At 42.7% G+C, this 18,268-nt stretch overlaps 1 protein-coding gene across 2 annotated transcripts in view; it reads right to left on the minus strand.

Annotated features, from left to right (window-relative positions):
- CIITA (class II major histocompatibility complex transactivator) overlaps nt 1-18,268 on the minus strand; it is a 122,469-nt gene that overhangs the window by 33,539 nt on the left and 70,662 nt on the right. For both annotated transcript variants that reach the window (XM_040439820.1, XM_040439821.1), the window contains exons 3-11: nt 17,660-17,710; nt 14,914-14,943; nt 12,651-12,722; nt 11,956-12,018; nt 8,609-8,671; nt 7,706-7,813; nt 7,538-7,624; nt 4,815-4,874; nt 1,932-2,069 (exon numbers count right to left, since the gene is read on the minus strand). In XM_040439820.1, the coding sequence (XP_040295754.1) occupies nt 1,932-2,069; nt 4,815-4,874; nt 7,538-7,624; nt 7,706-7,813; nt 8,609-8,671; nt 11,956-12,018; nt 12,651-12,722; nt 14,914-14,943; nt 17,660-17,710 (672 nt within the window). The remainder of the gene's footprint in view (nt 1-1,931; nt 2,070-4,814; nt 4,875-7,537; nt 7,625-7,705; nt 7,814-8,608; nt 8,672-11,955; nt 12,019-12,650; nt 12,723-14,913; nt 14,944-17,659; nt 17,711-18,268) is intronic.

Consider the following 18,268-nt stretch of genomic DNA (forward strand, 5'->3'; position numbering starts at 1 on the left):
AGACCAAGGAGGACGCCACTTCTCCAGATAAGGCACACAAACACTCGCTTGGCCTTTGCAAAAGCTCATCTGGACAAAGAAGAAGACTTCTGGTCTTCTGTGTTATGGTCAGATGAAACAAAAATTGAATTGTTTGGTCACAATGATGTTTCCTTCATTTAGCGTAAAAAAGGAGAAGCCTTCAAACCAAAGAACACCATCCCCATTGTCAAACATGGTGGTGGGAACCTAATGCTTTGGGGGTGTTTTTCAGCCAATGGACCAGGGAACCTAATCACAGTAAACAGCACCATGAAAAAAGAGCAATACATGAGGATTCTCAACGACAACATCAGGCAGTCTGCAGAGAAACGTGGCCTTGGGCACCAGTGCACATTTCAGCATGACAATGACCCAAAACACACAGCAAAAGTGGTGAAGAAATGGTTAGCAGACAACAACATTAACGTTTTGGAGTGGCCCAGCCAGAGTCCAGACTTGAATCCAATTGAGAATCTGTGGAGGGAGCTAAAGATCAGGGTGATGGCAAGAAGACCCTCCAACCTGAAAGATTTGGAGCTCATTGCTAAAGATGAATGGGCAAAAATACCTGTGCAGACATGCAAAAAGCTGGTCTGCAATTATAGGAAGCGTTTTATTGTTGTAATAGCCAATAAAGGCTTTTCTATTGATTATTGAGAAGGGTATGAATAATTTGAGCACTTTTTGCTCAAATGTAAATAAAAGCTGAGAATTTTTTCCCCCCACAATAATGCCTCTTGTACATCGTTTTATTATGTTTTGGGAGACACATATGTCATTTCCCGTCAAAAAATTACTTGCTGGTTGAATAAAAGTAACTTTAGGTCAAAATTTGCAAGGGGTATGAATAATTATGGGTGGCACTGTAAATAGTATTGTATACATGGCTTAAGTGCATAAAAGGATTACCATGAAAAAAATAGGTTTGCAACTCCATTCAGCGTTCCAGTAGTCTGTTGCAGCAGAGGAGCAGACTATCAGAATAATAATATTCGGCATAATGGGATCCGGCGTGTTTGTGGCATAAATGCCAGCTTTCTGCCAGAAAAATACCACTGCATGGTTCTGAAAAAAGCTGTTTTTCATATAATTAAACCACAGGTATGGTCAAGAAATCTATCAATGCTAATCTTCTTATATAACAAATTCTGTATAAAGTAGATAAAGAGGGTCCACAGGTTAAAAAAAAAATACTGTTTTCATCTAAAAACAGTGCTGCACCTGTCCACAAGCTGTAGGTGGTGTTCAAATGTACTGAGCTGCAATATCATACACAACCCATAAACAGCTGTCTGCTTTCTCCCAGAAACAGCACTAAATTTGCTATAATCCTAGTCAACCTTTTCAAATATAACCAGCCTGCAGACTCTCACCTAAAAATCTCCTAAAAGTCTCCCTTAAAGGGGTTTTCCGAGGTTTTTATACTGATGACCTATACTCAAGATAGGTCATCAGTATCTGATCAGCAGGGGTCCCAGGTGTCAGCTGTTTGAGAAGGCACCGAAGCTCCTGTCAGTGCCGCAGAATTCTCTCTACTTTTCCTAGGCCAATGATGACACGTTTATCGGTCACGTGGCCTAGGAGCTGCTCAGCCCCAGTCTTAATACCAAACACAGCCCCTATACAATGTACAGCGTTGTGCTTGGTAAGCTGTGAGAAGGCCACAGTGCTCACAGGAGTTCCAATGCAGTTTCAAAACAGCTGATCGGCCGGGGTCCCAGGTGTCAGACCCCCACCGATCAGATACTGATGACCTATCCAGAGGATAGGTCATCAGTTAAAAAATCCTTTTAGGTATACTCCCCCATTTCACAGATTAGAGATTTTAGTCAGGACTATGCAAGTAAGACAATTCAAAATGTGGAATGATACACAAAGGTAAGGGTAAAATCTATGGATCTTAAAAATACCTATTGAGGGGATGTGGTACATAGATGCCACTTCTGGTGAGTTTGGCAAATCAGATGCACTGGGTGCAAAAGGACTGCATGATTCATTCCTATCAGGAGATGGTGGGATGCTTGTATTTGTAGAAAGAGCAGGGTGTTCTAGATCAAACAAAAAGGTAAAACAATCAGTTCCTCATTACCAATACAGATTGATCAATTGTGGCTTAAAGTCCTAAGGTACAGTATACAATACATAACATTAAAGGATAACTGTCACACTTACACCATATTTAATAAGATTCAGCCCTTAGCAACCAGTCTGCATAAAACTGCAATCTCACTATTTAGTTAAGATGGCCGCCACCTCACCCTGAGGCTAATCCCGCCTGCCCTCACTAGCCAGTAACAATAGCCTCCCAAAAGTGTCAGTAACCAGAGCTCTCCCCCCTAAAGGGTTAATCTCCTGCAGCACAAAGGGGTCCTCTTACCACATGTTGCTTTCATTTATACACTGAGCAGATGGCAGAACTCCCTTCCCTGGTCTGCGCTGCTCCAACTCTGCATTCTCCAGCTCTGCTGAGTGAGGGAGCGTCTGCCAAGCGCAGGGACAGGGAGAAGTGCACACAGCCCAGGCACTGTTATCAGCTGCTGGGGAGGACCTGGCTTTAATCATTTACTTACAGTCCCTGGCTGTCAGAAATCTGACCATGCACGCTGCCTGCTTCTGCGCAGACAGACGGACCATACCTAGCAACCCTATTTTAAGCACAGGTAAAAGTAGGCAGTACAGGGGACAAAAATGTGGAATTAAGGGGTAATTGAATACACAGTGAAAGTTGAAATAGGGTCACCAAGGACATATTAATCACCACAATCCAATACTCAAAAAAAAAAAAAAATACAACAGTTATACTTTAAGCTCTAAAGAACTATTTCTAAACCCAATGAAATATACAATGCATTTGGAATGCCTTCAGACCATTTCCCTTTTTTCATATTTTATGTGGCCTTGTACTAAAATAAAATAAAAAATCAAGTTCCCCCCATCAGTCTGCACTCAATACCTTATAATGAGGAAGTGAAAACAGAAGTTTAGAAATGTTTGCAAATGTATTAAAAAGGAAAAACTAAATTTTCACATGGACATAAGTATTCAGAACCTTTGCTATGACACTTTAAATTTAGCTTTCGGGAGACCTCCCATTTTTCGTAATCATCTTCGAGATGTTTCTACACTTTGATTGGAATCCACCTGTGGTAAATTCAGTTGGACATGATTTGCAAAGACACTGCCCTGTCTATATAAGGTCTCACAGCTGACAATGCATAAGGTGGAAAGAACTGCATGAAGAGCTCAGTGACAGGATTGTGTGGAGGCACAGATCTGGAGAAGGGTACAAAAAATTTCTGGTGCACGGAAAGTTCGAAGTATTCGGAGTGTTCAGAGTATAGTGGCCTCCATAATTCTTAAATTAAAGAAGTTTGGAACAACCAGGACTCTTCCGACGGTGAAGGGGGGGGGGGGGGGGGGGGGGGGGGGGCGGGGTCAAGAATCCAATGGTTACCCTGGCTAAGCTCAAATGATTTTGTGTGCAGATGGGAGAAACTTTCAGAAGGTCAACCATCACTTCAGCACTCCATCGGCTCTATGGGACAGTGGCCAAAAAGATACCTCTCCTTAGTAAAAGATACAATAGTCTCTGGTCTGATGAAACCAAGATTGAACTTTTGGCCTAAATTCTAAGCATCATGTCTGGAAGAAACCAAGTACTGCTCATCACCTGCCGATTACAATCTCTACAGTGAAGCATGGTGATGGCAGCATCATGCTTCGGGGTGTTTCTCAGCGGCTAGAATAGGCAGACTGTTAAGGGATTATGGAAAGCTGAATGGAGAAAAGTACAGAGATATTCTTAAAAAAACCTGATCCAGATCACTCTAGACCTCAGACTAGGCCAAAGGTTCACCTCTGAACAAGACAATGACCCTAAGCACACAGCCAAGACAACAGCTTAGGGACAACTCTGTGAATGTCCTTGAGTGGCCCAGCCAGAGCCCTGACTTAAGCCCAATTGAACATCTCTGGAGAGACCTGAAAATGGCTGTCCACCGATGGTCCCCATTCAACCTTGAGAGGATCTGCAGGGAAATATGGCAGAAAAGCCCCAAATCCAGGTGTGCAAACCTTGTGGCATCAAACCCAAGACTAGAGCCTGTAATCACTTCCATAGGTGCTTCTACTAAGTCCTGAGTAAAGAGTTTGAATCTTATGTCAATGCAATATTTTTGTTTTTCCTTTTCAATAAATTAGCAGATTTCAAACATTCTGTTTTCGATTCAGCCCACTGGATCTGCAAAGTGGCAGCGCCATCGAGAGCAGGAGAATTAAGTTATGTCTGATCTGAGGTCTGATGAGAATTGGGGGGGGGGGGGGTCTGGTGTGAGTTTTGATACAGATTGGGGGTGTCTGAGACCTGATAAAGTTGGACTTGGAGTCAGATCTGAGGTCTGATAAAGTTTTGGGGTCTGATCTGAGGCCTCATACAGATTGGGGGTCTTATCTGAGGTCTAAAAAAGATTGGGGGTCTTTGGATAAGGGTGTTTGATTTGAAGTTCAATAAAGTTTGGGGATCTGATGAAGATTGAGGGTTCTGATCTGAGGTCTGATGAAAAATATTTTTTCTGATTTTCCTGTAAAACCTAGGTGTGTCTTATAATCAGGCGCCTCTTATTAAGTGAAAAATATGGTAAATAGCCTACAACTGATGGGTTCCTGAAATCGAATTCATGTCCTTCCTCAGCTGTTTTCTTGGATATTAAAAACTGAATAAACATTTACAATCAAAAATTGCTGTCTGCTAAATTATCTAACACGTTGTTAATCATTCAAACACAAACACTCACCAGTTATTGGTATGGGATGCGTATCTGGTAGACCTGAAAGTACTAATCCAGGAGAAGGAGCTAGGAAACATTACAGAATTACATATTTTAGATATGTACTGTATATGTCTACAACGGGATTTGTTATTGAGTAAAATAAAAGCCACTTGTCAAGTACTGAGGTAACTATGAAATTCTTCTCATGAAGGTTGATTCTCTCTAGGGGTGGGCAATATAAGCGATATAGGTGATATGCAATATAAATTTGTGCCACGATCTGGATTTTGTGCATATCGCCTATATCGCCGGACCGCGATATGATCGCGCTCTCGGCGCGCACCATGTTCTCCTGAGCCGGCACAGTGGAGAAGGAGGGAGTCCCTCCCTCCCCACTGTGCGCGGCTGCCGCTGACCACCAATGAGAACAGAGTAGGAGGAGGAGGGGAGGGACTGTGGCCACTGCGCCACCAATGAATGTGCCGGCCATATCCCGGCCCCTATGACTGCACGCTGCGATCCGCCGCAATTAACCCCTCAGTTGAGGGGTTAATCGCGCGGATCACAGCGTCCTGTCAGAGGTCGGGTGCCGGGAATGTTCTTCAGTCTCTGCAGTGGGCAGTTCCGATCGGAGTCCCAGCAGTGTAATGCTGGGGCTCCGATCGGTTACCATGGCAGTCAGGAGTCACGCTACTGAAGTCCTGGCTGCCATGGTATGTTAGTGAGCAGCATTAAACTCACGTGCGCCGTGGCCGCCGGTCGCTCCTTCTTCTGTCTGTGCGGCGCATTGCCAATGCTTATAGCATTAGCAATGCGCAGCACAGACCTATGAGAAGAAGGAGTGCGCACGTGAGTATAATGCTGCTCACTAACATACCATGGCAGCCAGGACTTCAGTAGCGTGACTCCTGGCTGCCATGGTAACCGATCGGAACTGCCCACTGCCACCAATGATGGGGAGGAGGAGGGGGACCCTGTGGCCACTGCCACCAATGATTAATACTGGGGAGGGGGGGGTTTGAGTTACCAGAGGGGGCTGATAAGAGGGAGAGGCTGGGGGGCACATGAGAGGCTGGGGGGCTGATCAGAGGCTGGGGGGCACATGAGAGGCTGGGGGGCGGATCAGAGGCTGGGGGCGGATCAGAGGCTGGGGGCACATGAGAGGCTGGGGGGTGGATCAGAGGCTGGGGGGCACATGAGAGGCTGGCTGCCATAGTCAGCTCCCTGCTGTTGTGTGCACAAAGCACAGGGCAGCAGGGAGAGTGTAAAGTCCTATTCACCCTAATAGAACTCTATTAGGGTGAATATGACAAGGGTTCTAGCCCTTAAGGAGGCTAATAGTTATTAAATAAAAAGTTAAAAAAAATGTTTAAACACCCCCCCAATATAGAAAACAATAGATTGCGATATATATCCCATATCGCACATGCTTAAAATGATATCGCAATATAGATTTTAGGCCATATCGCCCACCCCCTAGCCGTTCCTTAAATTATTTAAATGTTATTACAGGTTTATCTTAAAACAACAAAAGTTGGATATTTTATGTTAAAGTCAGCAGATCTAAATGTTTTTACTATGGTCCTGAAGTTCAGGCTACAATCTGCAGAGATTCTTAAAAGTGTCAGACCACTATCCGGCGCTGCAGGCATAGAGATCAGTCTTTGAGATGAATAAAATTCTTTTTTATTTTGGTCAACGCGTTTCAAGGGCCTTGAAACGCGTTGACCAAAATAAAAAAGAATTTTATTCATCTCAAAGACTGATCTCTATGCCTGCAGCGCCGGATAGTGGTCTGACACTTTTAAGAATCTCTGCATATCTATTTCCCTGGAACCATTTGGACAGGAAAAGACCCGGGCAGCAGCACGGCATCCCCTAATGCTGGTGGGGAAATATACCAGCTAAGGCACATCTAGCTGTTGTGACTATTCACAACAGAATCCGGTAAGCGAATTACGCACCATAACTGTATATTCCTTATAAGGCGTTACTACACATGAGGCGCTGTGTCTTTTTGTCTTTTCTCCTTTCTTCAGGCTACAATCTACTAGATTTGGGTCATTGATCAAGGGAGTTATTCTGATTGCCTGATTGGAGTCAGGAAGGAATTTTTTTCAACCTTAAGTGGGGAAAATTGGCTTCTACCTCAAAGTTTTTTTTTTTTGCATTCCTCTGGATCAACTTGCAGGATAACAGGCCAAACTGGATGGAACGATGTCTTTTTTCGGCCTTATAAACTATGTTACTATGTTAAAGTAAATGAATAAAATCTAAATCTAAATCAAATCAATAATTGGTGTGACCACCCTTTTTCTTCAAAACAGCAGCAATTGTTGTACCAAACATCCTGGAGAACTAGCCATATACCTTCTGTATTTGGGCTTGCCCAAACCCCTCTGTCTTTTAATGTAATCCCAAACAGACTCAATGATGTTTTTTGCTTTCATCCCTGAAAGATGCTTTTCACTTTTTTCAATACAGAATATGGTAAATTAAATGATGCCATTACAAATACAACTTGGCCCAAAAAACAAGCCCTCATATGGCTATGTGAACGGAAAAGTAAAAAAGTTCTGACTCTTGGAAGGCAGGGTGGAAATAAATAATAAAAAATGAAAATTGGCTGTTAATGGGGTTAAGAGTTGGACAAATCCAAGGTTATTTAGTAGATGCATAGAAGATGTATTTAGTAGACTATATTTAGAGACAAACACATGTAGAAATATATATATAAAATAAATTACCTGGGCAAAATATTATTTTTGTGATAATTTGGAAACTGGGTGATGGGACCATAGTAAAAGGAGAAGGGTGGCCTGAGGATGTGTTTCCTGAAAAAAAATAAAGTGAAAATAATGTCACCTGGACAGACAGTAAATACTGGGTGAACATAATGCAAGTGTAACATTTACCTGGTCTTACAAGAGATCCTGCAGGGGTAAATAAGAAGGGAACATCTGTGGAGCTTATAGAATATGGTGTCTCATTTTCAGTACAGCTTTCGTTTAATGCAGTTATGTCTGATGAATGAGAAATACACCTACTTTACAAAGAAATATTATTGGGAATCCATTATACACATACTACAATGTAGGATAAAGTCAGTATAACCACTTATGAGTTTTACATGAGCTCTGCTTGGCAGCAGGGGGAGATCGGAGGGCTGCTTTAAACCAACATATCTTGGGATCGGTAGCAGGTAGAGAATTGTTTGAAAGCTGACAATCTAAGTTTTAAAATAAGACTGAAATCAGAGCATTATCTCCTCTAGAAATATAGCTGTTAGAAATCAGGTCGGGAGTGATAGGAGCTGAAAGTGAAGGCATTTTTCAGGTACTTTCACTTCCGATTTCTAACAGCTTTATCTCCGGATGTAGTGAGGATAAAGCTGTGATTCTGGTCTTGTTTTAAAGCTTAGATCGCCAATTTCAAACAAGACCATATCTCTAGCTGCTAGCCTGAGATATAAAGAGTTAAATAAGCCCTCCCCAGTCAGCTGGCTGAGATCTCAGCCATCCTTAAGGAGGAGAGGGGGTGCAGTTGGAAAACTGACAGCCTGCAGGAGGAAAGAAAAAAATATATAAATTTGGATTCATCATAATCATAGTGACCCACAGAATAAAGTTACATTATTTATACCACACAGACATGCATTTTTGCATCCAGGTGGTTGGCATCGCAGCCAGGTAAATGGCATCACGGCCGCATTTGTCTCCCAGGCTGAAGGTTTTGCACCCCTTCTCTACTAAGATGTCTAAGACCTCCTTTTTGTATGAAAGTTACTGCATGTCTTTTCTCCTGCATTCAGTATTCACCTGTACATTTCTTCCTTCTCTTTTGTCTTGATTTTTGAGAGTGAGGACTTTTTCTTAATGTACCTAGAATAACAGTACAAATATGTATAAAATATCGGTGGCACAGTGGTTAGCACTGCAATTTGCACAACTGGATGTCCCTGCATGTTAATGACCTTAGATGAATTATATCATGTTCTCTACTGTGATTCTGTATTTTAAAAAATGACCAAATTAGATTTATATTCTTAAGATTAAAAAAAAAGCTCATGGTAAAGGAAACAATGGATGCCATAGGGGTGTATGAGAGCTAAGCCTTAGTCTAAGGACTGTATATATATAATAACTGAACAGTATTTTCATCAGGCACATCTTTTAAAACTGCATATTCCCAGCTACAAATAATAATCCAAGAGGCAAAAACATGACAAGCCCTATGAATGCCATATTGTACCCTCCATATACACTCTATATACATTTCTACCTCCCTTACGTCACATAGAATTAACAGAGAGGATAGATTTCTGAGCCAGGTGAAAGACATATTCAGCTGGTAAAAACAAAAAAAGATCAGAATGGCATAATCCTCAAGAATTCCCCCATCATTCTCTACTTCCTGGTGCCTCTAACTTCAGGCAGGTCCTTTCTGTGGACAGTAATTGGCTGAGCAGTTACTACCAGCAGGGACGCGGGAAGCATCGGAACAGAAGCAGCGGAGGATCGGTGCGTATCACTACTTTCGTTCGTTTTATGCTGAAAAAAAATCACCACTGGACAAACCCCTTTAGGCTGGTTTCACACGGGCGTTGCGGGAAAAGGTGCGGGTGCGTTGCGGGAACATGCGGGATTTTTCCGCGCGAGTGCAAAACATTGTAATGCGTTTTGCACTCGCGTGAGAAAAATCGCGCATGTTTGGTACCCAAACCCAAACTTCTTCACAGAAGTTCGGGCTTGGGATCGGTGTTCTGTAGATTGTACAGTCGTGGCCAAAAGTTTTGAGAATGACACAAATATTAGTTTTCCCAAAGTTTGCTGCTAAACTGCTTTTAGATCTTTGTTTCAGTTGTTTCTGTGATGTAGTGAAATATAATTACACGCACTTCATACGTTTCAAAGGCTTTTATCGACAATTACATGACATTTATGCAAAGAGTCAGTATTTGCAGTGTTGGCCCTTCTTTTTCAGGATCTGTGCAATTCGACTGGGCATGCTCTCAATCAACTTCTGGGCCAATTCCTGACTGATAGCAACCCATTCTTTCATAATCTCTTCTTGGAGTTTGTCAGAATTAGTGGGTTTTTGTTTGTCCACCCGCCTCTTGAGGATTGACCACAAGTTCTCAATGGGATTAAGATCTGGGGAGTTTCCAGGCCATGGACCCAAAATGTCAACGTTTTGGTCACCGAGCCACTTAGTTATCACTTTTGCCTTATGGCACGGTGCTCCATCGTGCTGGAAAATGCATTGTTCTTCACCAAACTGTTGTTGGATTGTTGGAAGAAGTTGCTGTTGGAGGGTATTTTGGTACCATTCTTTATTCATGGCTGTGTTTTGGGGCAAAATTGTGAGTGAGCCCACTCGCTTGGATGAGAAGCAACCCCACACATGAATGGTCTCAGGATGCTTTACTGTTGGCATGACACAGGACTGATTATAGCGCTCACCTTTTCTTCTCCGGACAAGCCTTTTTCCAGATGCCCCAAACAATCGGAAAGAGGCTTCATCAGAGAATATGACTTTGCCCCAGTCCTCAGCAGTCCATTCACCATACTTTCTGCAGAAGATCAATCTGTCCCTGATGTTTTTTTTGGAGAGAAGTGGCTTCTTTGCTGCCCTTCTTGACACCAGGCCATCTTCCAAAAGTCTTCGCCTCACTGTGCGTGCAGATGCGCTCACACCTGCCTGCTGCCATTCCTGAGCAAGCTCTGCACTGGTGGCACTCCGATCCCGCAGCTGAATCCTCTTTAGGAGACGATCCTGGCGCTTGCTGGACTTTCTTCGACGCCCTGAAGCCTTCTTAACAAGAATTGAACCTCTTTCCTTGAAGTTCTTGATGATCCTATAAATTGTTGATTGAGGTGCAATCTTAGTAGCCACAATATCCTTGCCTGTGAAGCCATTTTTATGCAACGCAATGATGGCGGCACGCGTTTCTTTGCAGGTCACCATGGTTAATAATGGAAGAACAATGATTTCAAGCATCACCCTCCTTTTAACATGTCAAGTCTGCCATTTTAACCCAATCAGCCTGACAATGATCTCCAGCCTTGTGCTCGTCAACATTCTCACCTGAGTTAACAAGACGATTACTGAAATGATCTCAGCAGGTCCTTTAATGACAGCAATGAAATGCAGTGGAAAGGTTTTTTTGGTATTAAGTTAATTTTCATGGCAAAGAAGGACTATGCAATTCATCTGATCACTCTTCATAACATTCTGGAGTATATGCAAATTGCTATTATAAAAACTTAAGCAGCAACTTTTCCAATTTCCAATATTTATGTAATTCTCAAAACTTTTGGCCACGACTGTATTATTTTCCCTTATAACATGGTTATAAGTTTTTTTTCCTGCACACAGCTAGGATGAAGACAGAACAGATGCCGGGCTGCGCGAGCAAGTGGATTAAGGTGAGTTAAAAAAAAATAAAAAAAAAATTTAACCCCTCCAGCGCTATTATACTATGCATTCTGTATTCAGAATGCTATTATTTTCCCTTATAACCATGTTATAAGGGAAAATAATAATGATCGGGTCTATATCCCGATCGTCTCCAAGCAACCGTGCGTGAAAATCGCACCGCATCCGCACTTGCTTGCGGATGCTTGCGATTTTCACGCAGCCCCATTCACTTCTATGGGGCCTGTGTTGCGTGAAAAACGCAGAATATTGAACATGCTGCGATTTTCACGCAACGCACAAGTGATGCGTGAAAATCACTGCTCGTGTGCACAGCCCCTTAGAAATGAATGGGTCAGGATTCAGTGCGGGTGCAATACGTTCAACTCACGCATCGCATCCGCGCGGAATACTCGCCCGTGTGAAAGGGGCCTTAGCCATCTCCAAATTCGAAACAGCAATAACGCTAAAGAGTGACTTCTTCTTTAAATAACCTGGTTGCCACTATGTTGTTTAGTTGGAAACTGCTCTGTATTACTGCACCACACCCTGCAGGAGCATCTATCCTATTAATCTCTAACAGCTGCTTCTCCAGCTGTTGCAAACTACAATTCCCAGCATGCCTTGAGAGCCGCAAGCTTTTAGGCCATTTTAGGAGTTGTAGTTCTGCAACAACTAGAGAGCCACAAGTTGGAGACCACAGATCTAGCCATTCGTTTCTTAATTTTCAGCATTTTTGCACACTTACAATTTTTTCTTGAACGTTTTCTTACTGGTTCTTCTTCATATTCTCCAGTTTCACTTAATACATCTGCAAATAAACATGATCATTACATAACGACAGTATAATATCTTCTGAGTATAGCTTTCCTGAACCCAAAAATATGTATATGATTTCTGAACAAAGCAGTGACAACTTTGACAGTCGGTTTATATAGATATTGCATGCTGACAGTAGAAATGTACTTTTGTTGAATGCACCTTCTATTCGGGCCTTTCAGCCACAGCTTATTGTGTCTCATGCTTAAAAAGTTTGTAGAACCCAGACAGGTCAGAGGTTTCCCACCAGTGGTAGATTATGTAGGAGTTTTCCCATAATCCATCATATTATTAAAGAGGGCCAGGCCTTTCCCATCAGATCGCAGTGACATAATTATGACCTTATGTCCAAGTATTTTGAAACAAAATTGTGTGAAAAGCTTGCAATATATTATAATGAGAATATATCAGCATGGATTAACATGAACAGTGCCCCTGTTTACAAACATCTTGGCAAATGATTTGATAATCTACATAAAATAACTAAAATTTCTCAGTCGGTAAGGGGTTAAAACCTTAAAGCAAGTAGAGGCTGCATCTTATATTCCACTACATTCCTTTAGTATGTTACATACTTTGCAGATGTTAATTTTATAACATTCACCCCCTTAGGGTTTGACTTACTAAGCAGATCATCCATACGATTATTTCCATCACCATTTGTATAATTTACTAATTCTTCAATATCTGAAATATCTGAAAAAGAGACGCATGTTTATTTGATGTGAAGTCCCAAGTCACAGAGCATGAGTATTACATGAACACAGTCATCAGTCACAGGAATCATTCTAGTGGCACAGAATTAGGAGTACATAAGAGTGCACCTTATATCCAGCCTGATCATCCCGTACCTTACCCAACTGTTTCAGGTAAGACTTGCTAAAGTTAACACTTGGTAAAGTAATTATAACAAAGACTTGTCCGACCAGGGGCGTTGCTAGGGTCTCAAAAGATCCGGGGCCCTAGTCCCAATGAATATGGCCCAGTTCTCTAAGTCGGCTGCCCCCCGCACACCGCATTTTGCTGTACTTGCTATACAGCAGCACATACCTCTCACACCCAGAGCCTCCCAGGTGACGTCTCCTCCATCATCATCCCCCACACTGTTATCCTGCTTCTCGCTGACGAAGGCACGCCAAAACACGTGTCGGGGTAGCACCATCCTGGTTTGGGTACACTGAGCTCTCCTGGGTAAGTCTCCTTCCAGCAGGTTCCCTGATATCTTGGCCCTTGGGGCAGTTTTCACTATATTCTTGTCCCTGGTTTTATGGGCAGCATATAGCCTGACACTGTGTTTTCTCAGTACTGCTGTGAATACTCTGCAGATTTCTGTTTTTTATGTACATACTGATGTAACATACGAGACTTATCCCCATTGTATATACTGTATGTTAAATAACAAGTCTTTATACTATAGTATACTATGTAGCCTGTGTCCCACTAGGATGGTGTTCTTTTCTGCTACCTTCTTTTTAAGTGACAACGTCTTTTATATATGTATTATTGTGATCTTAATAAAATGTTTTTGTACTGGTACTTTGAGAGCACCAATTTTTGTAGGTTCTGCACCTTCAAAATACAGTGCCATGTAAATAACATCGCCCCCTCAACATTCAGTACCATGTAAATAACATAATCCCTCCCTCAGACCCCTGTAACATTCAGTCCCATGTAAATAACATCACTCCCTCCCACAGCCGCCTCCAACATACAGTCCCATGTAAATTACATCACTGCCTCCCCCAGCCCCCTCTGACGTACAGTCCCATGTAAATAACATCACCCTGCCCCAGCCCCCTCCAACATACAGTCCCATGTAAATAACATTGCTCCCTTCCACAGCCGCCATCAACATACAGACCCATGTAAATAACATCTCTCCCTCCCCCAGCCCCCTCCAACATACAGTCCCATGTAAATAACATCACTCCCTCCCACAGCTGCCGCCAACATACATTCCCATGTAAATAACATCATCCCCTCCCCAGCCACCATCAACATACAGTCCCAAGTAAACAACATCCCTCCCTTCAGCCCTAACATACAGTCCTAGTTAAATACTCACAACGCCCAGCATTACTTCACTTACCTCTCACTTACCTCTCCTGATGTAGCAAACCTCACCACAGCTGGGGGACTGCTTTACACTGCCATCCTCTCCTGCACTGGTCACATGATGGTGACATCATCGCAGGTCCTTCTCAACCACTGCCTGTTTTACTGGTCACATGACCTGTGATGTCATCACAGATCCTTCAGCTCTTTCAGTGCATTAGATTCAATTGTATTGCGGTCCTGAGAACAGCAATACAGTTCTATCTAGCTGGCAGGCAGGACATTCGGGGCCTGGGACAAAACATCAGGGGCCCAGGCCCCGAATGTTTTAACCTAGCAACGCCTCTGGGAACAACCTTGCATCTCAGTTTTATCTACCCGATACTGCTCACATTGGCATGTAAATTCTTAAGAACAACTTTGGCGTAACTATTTTTCCTACGTACAGCATCTGTTTCATGTAGATTATCTAATAGTATGGTGGGCTCCTTATCCCTTTAAAGTCAGCCATTTTCAGCAGTGACAACATAACCATGCATGACAAAAGGTTTCATGATCCACAGCCTTGCCAAAAGTAATTCTACCCAGACACATACAGTTCTTGGGTCAGCAGACAATTAAATGTATTGTAGCAGAAAAACACAAAGGCATCTGTATAACTATATGATTTGTCATAAACGTCAGTCTGAATATTGCAAAATTATTTTACTACCTATTAATTGAAGTCAAGCCATTCTAGTTTATTAACAGCAAATATAGACAGTTTAATGTTTATTAATTGCATTCTACCAGAAATCATACTCTCTGTCTAAAAACATATATTAATACTCACCCACTGTTGTCAATGTGCTTACAAAATCATCTGAAAAAGAAAATCTCTATTAGTTTTGCATTCATCTACATACTAAGTGCTGACAACTAGAGAAGTATCACCCCATGTAACTGAGAGGACTTCTTGTTACCATACAATGTCAATGCCATTAATATGAAGAAAAAAAAAACTATATGACCAGGTCACCAGGATTTTATTGCTACAATTGTTTAAAAAAGTGCATTTGACTACAATTTTCAATACAGTTGGGGCTGTTTGATTCTGAAGTGTCCAGATCAAACATACGGTAAAATGACGAAATGATACATTTTTGCCCATTAAAGGGGTTTTCCCATTTTTTTCCCATACTTACTGTGATCTGGCTCCATCTCTACTGCCAGCTCTGCAGCCCCCAGGTGCACTCGCATCAACATTCTGTTGATGGGAGTAGGGAAGGGGGGGGGGGGTAGGGGTGGGCGATATAGACGATATGCAATATAAACAATATAAATCTGGCCAACGATAGAGATTTTGTTTATATCGCCATATCGCATATCGCAGTAGAACATGGCATGCGCCGCTCTCGGCACTCACCATGTTCTCCTGAGCCGGCACAGTGGGGACTGAATACAAACGTAGACTGCATATGCCGGCAATATACCATACCCGGCCTCTATTACTGCGCACCGTGATCCTGAGGGGTTAATTGCGGCGGATCACGGCGCGCAGTAATAGAGGCCAGGTATGCGATATGGCAGGCATATGCAGGTAGCTACGTTTGTATTCGGGCATATTAACTATATTCATTGGTGGCGCGGTGGCGCAGTGGCCACAGCCCCTCCCTTATACTCCCCCTCTTCGAAGTATTACATTAATTGCGGGCCCCCCCCCTTCCACACGATTAAATCATTGGTGGCAGTGGCCCCAGGGTGGTAGTTTCTGATCGGAGCCCCAGCAGTGTAATCGCGGGGCTCCGATCGGTTACCATGGCAGCCAGGATGCTACTGAAGCCCTGGCTGCCATAGTCCGTTCCTTGCTGCTGTGTGTACTATGCACAGAGCAGCAGGGAGAGTGTGAAGTTCTACTCACCCTAATAGAGCTCTATTAGGGTGAGTAGGACAAGGGTTCTAACCCCTAAGGAGGCTAATAGTTATTAAATAAAAAGTAAAAAAAAAAAAAGTTTAACCCCCCCAAAATATAGAACATATCCCGATATATATCGCATATCGCACATGCTTAAAATTATATCGCAATATAGATTTTAGGCCATATCGCCCACCCCTAGGGGGGGGTTCATGTGCCACACAGGTGACACATCACCACTGCTGGCAATGATTGTCTGCAGTGGTCACATGCCCTCCCCCCTTCCCCCTGTTAACAGGATGCTGATGCAAGTGTAAATGGGACGCGGCAGAGTCGGTGGTGGAGCAATGAAGCCTGAACCCAGTGGCAGGGACCATGTAAGTGTGATCACCACAGCAGGTCCGACCACTCTTCGAAGAGGGCTGAAAAATAGTTTGACAATCCCTTCAACATTTATGGACAAATTGGTGTATAAAGTAGTGTGCAAAAGTTTTTAAACAGTTTGTCAGTTAACTAAATGCAAAATAAATGAACAAAAGAGAAATATAAATCAAATCTATATTTGGTGTGACCAACCTTTGCTCAGAATAGCCCAAAGTGATAATATGGCCATCACAGAACCCTGATCTCAACATTATCCAGTCTGTCTGGGATTACATGAGGATACAAAAAGATTTGCGCAAGCCTACATCCACAGAAGACCTGTGGTTAGTTCTCCAAGATGTGAAGAACCTCCCAGCCAAGTTCCTTCAAAAACTGTGAGCAAGTGTACCTAGAAAGGGATGTAAATGAGCCCTTAACTAGCTCTGCCTTTAATGCCACCAGATGTAAGGCAGCTATCCTAAAAGTCAATGTTCGACCCTTTAAATAGGCCTTGAGACATGACTTGGATATTAAAGGGAACCTGTCACCGGGATTTTGTGTATAGAGCTGAGGACATGGGTTGCTAGATGGCCGCTAGCACATCCGCAATACCCAGTCCCCATAGCTCTGTGTGCTTTTATTGTGTAAAAAAAACTGATTTGATACATATGCAAAAAAACCTGAGATGAGTCCTGTCCCTGACTCATCTCAGCGACTGGACTCATCTCGGGTTAAATTGCATATGTATCAAATCGTGTTTTTTTACACAATAAAAGCACACAGAGCTATGGGGACTGGGTATTGTGGATGTGCTAGCGGCCATCTAGCAACCCATGTCCTCAGCAGTATACACAAAATCCCTTTAAATAAGCCAGCATCTGATCTGCAGACAGCTGTTGTTGATTGCCCTTCATCAGTGCTCTTCCCCCAGGAAGTTAACATTTTTTGTGCACTACATCTGTTGACCCTATTATCAATTCAGTACTTTGATCATACAGTGAAACATGAGTAGGTCTAACACCTGATAGACAGTCTGTGTGTGGGAACCTCCACAGAGTCCACAGTCTGACTGTCTAATCGACTTGCCCTGTTTCTGGGTTTCTTGTGAAATGCTCCCTTAAACTTAGTAGAAACAAAACAGGAACCACCGTTACATCAGAGAAAAATAAATTTTACATTGGAATTGGTACCAAAGGGCCTCATATCCAATGGTTTGCCTCAGCAGTTCATCATCATATTAAAGACAGTTACTGAAGAACACATTTCCTAGCTTATGTTCTAGCTTCAGATCTAGAGAACAGATGTTATATTGGCTTCTTACCTGTGAACAGATCTTTGCAGTCTTGAAAATTTAATGTTATGTCTTCAAAATCTAAATATAAAAAACAAGTCAGATACTCTAAAATAGCCACAACAGCCAAAAGTTGGTGTACTAGGTATTGAGTGCAGGTAGACAGGTGATGAAGATATAAGTGTTGCACATAAACCATATCTTGTTTTATGCTGATGAGATGATGAGCTCCCTTCATCCCCTTCACCATGGTGGCATTATGAAGGAAGGATGTGCAGATATGGGGGGTGCACCATTGAACTCACAGATAGCCTAAATAACTGGTCAGGTAACACATTGGGCAGGTGCATAATGAAGACTGTGCCGTCACATGGTCCTAATACCTGCACAGCTCTGTTCAGAAGGTAAGTGATAGCCTTTCACAGCTCTTCTCCACTGTGTAGCCAAGTGGTGACGTCATACTGCCTGTCTTATAATATGAAAGGGATTATTTATAACCTATCTACAGCATAGCTGATAATTCTGTAAGGGTTGGAATGAAGCAGTGGTCACGCATGTGCAGCCCCGGAGAGCTAAGCACTGTACTCGGCTATCTCCATTAGTCCCACAGACTTGGAATGGAGCAGCAGTGCTTGTACA

This window comes from Bufo bufo, chromosome 7 (assembly GCF_905171765.1).
Source record: "Bufo bufo chromosome 7, aBufBuf1.1, whole genome shotgun sequence".
NCBI classification, from domain to species: Eukaryota; Metazoa; Chordata; class Amphibia; order Anura; family Bufonidae; genus Bufo; species Bufo bufo.